This window comes from Lottia gigantea (genome assembly GCF_000327385.1).
Source record: "Lottia gigantea unplaced genomic scaffold LOTGIsca_1126, whole genome shotgun sequence".
In the NCBI taxonomy this organism is placed as follows: Eukaryota; Metazoa; Mollusca; class Gastropoda; family Lottiidae; genus Lottia; species Lottia gigantea.
The window spans coordinates 9276-10785 of NW_008707066.1; the positions used below are offsets into that span (position 1 = coordinate 9276).

At 39.7% G+C, this 1510-nt stretch overlaps 1 protein-coding gene across 1 annotated transcript; it reads left to right on the forward strand.

Annotated features, from left to right (window-relative positions):
* Positions 1 to 433: 433 nt before the first annotated feature.
* On the forward strand, positions 434 to 946 carry LOTGIDRAFT_176380 (hypothetical protein; the record flags this gene model as incomplete). The annotated part of the gene is made up of 1 exon (XM_009047487.1): positions 434 to 946. The coding sequence occupies one exon, from the start codon at positions 434 to 436 to the stop codon at positions 944 to 946; it is 513 nt and encodes a 170-aa protein (XP_009045735.1).
* Between the last annotated feature and the right edge of the window lie 564 nt (positions 947 to 1510).

Genomic DNA, 1510 nt, shown 5'->3' on the forward strand with positions numbered 1-1510 from the left:
GTTTGGGCTAAAAATGTGGCGATAGCACTTAAGAATCATTATGATTCACAGCTGAAAAAATTTCCTTGATCAAAGCACGCAATATTTCGGAATCAAATTTAAAACAATTCACTTTCGAAGCAATAAATTGGGCTAATAAGTCATATCGCCGACTCCAAAAAGATACCCAATTGATCAATTTGATAAAATCATAGACTCTTTAAAAGACGTAGGTGTGGTGAAAGACATGGAAGCTGAATCTCAACCAGTTTCTACACCAAACAGACACCAGTTACCATTAATCGCAGATGTAAGACCTACGCCGAAACGCAAAAGAACTCCATCACCTTCTGGCCTTAGTACCTCGCAAGAACCACTATCCACAAGCAAGAAACCTCATACTGATAGACGTACTTAACCGTTACCAACTTTTACTGCGACTCCATCCACACCCATGACGACGCCAAGATCGAACCCTGAAACACCGAAACCTCAACGTACCAATACTTGCCGCCGCTTAAGTTTAACCACCTCACCCTCATCTCCAGCCTGTAAACCACGATGTCATAATAATGAGAAGGACAAATCCAAATGGTCTATTCCCACACTCACCAAACCAACAGTTATCATTGGATCTTCCAACATCAGCAACATCCCGTTCCTACATCCAGATACCCAAGCCGAATCTTACCCTGGTGCCCGAATTCAGCATATCAATACATTACTCTCCAAGATCTCTCCAACAACCATTCCGAAAAAGGTGTTATTTCATGTTGGCCTAAATAATAAACAGGAGTCAGGAGAATCCATACACAGAAGAATGCTGGAACTCCTCAAACTTGCCAAGTCGAAATTTCCGTCTGCTAACCTCTACGCAACACAGATTCCTTACTCAAAGGAGCTACAATTAGCTGAACCTCATTTAGTCAATAACCTCCAGAAGTTCAACAGTCTATTATATACATAAACCGTCTACCAATGCCCATACTATTCCTCGCTTCAATGGAGTGGTCAGTGTCATTTCGGATAACATCCACTGGATGTCCCCCACTGCGAAAATTATTTATTTTTCATGGGTCTCCTATTTAAACTGAACGCGGGGGAAATGCTCTAAAATTAGGAGAAACTGTGGTTAACCTCAGTTCGCGAAAACTTTCTCCCCTTGAAGAAAGAGTTTTATATAGAGGTCTAACATGTATTCCGACATCTAAAACTCTTTCCCATGAACCAATTTTATCGTCGGTTGAACACGTCAATAGGACTTTTAAGTTAAATTTCTTTTTTCGGAATAGACTCAGCAGAGGCAAGCGAATACCGTTCATTGAAAAGTCTGGTTGGACTCCACCAGACAGCGCGATTGACTCAGATATTTTGGCTACTTGCGATAAATTACGTGAAGAAATATTTCATTTATACGGAAGCGTATTAGGGCCATTCAATTTTTTTCTTTTTTAATTTTCAAGTTAGTAACTTGAATTTTCAAGTTAGTATGTTGAATTTTCAAGTTAGTAACTTGATTGCGCAAAATTAA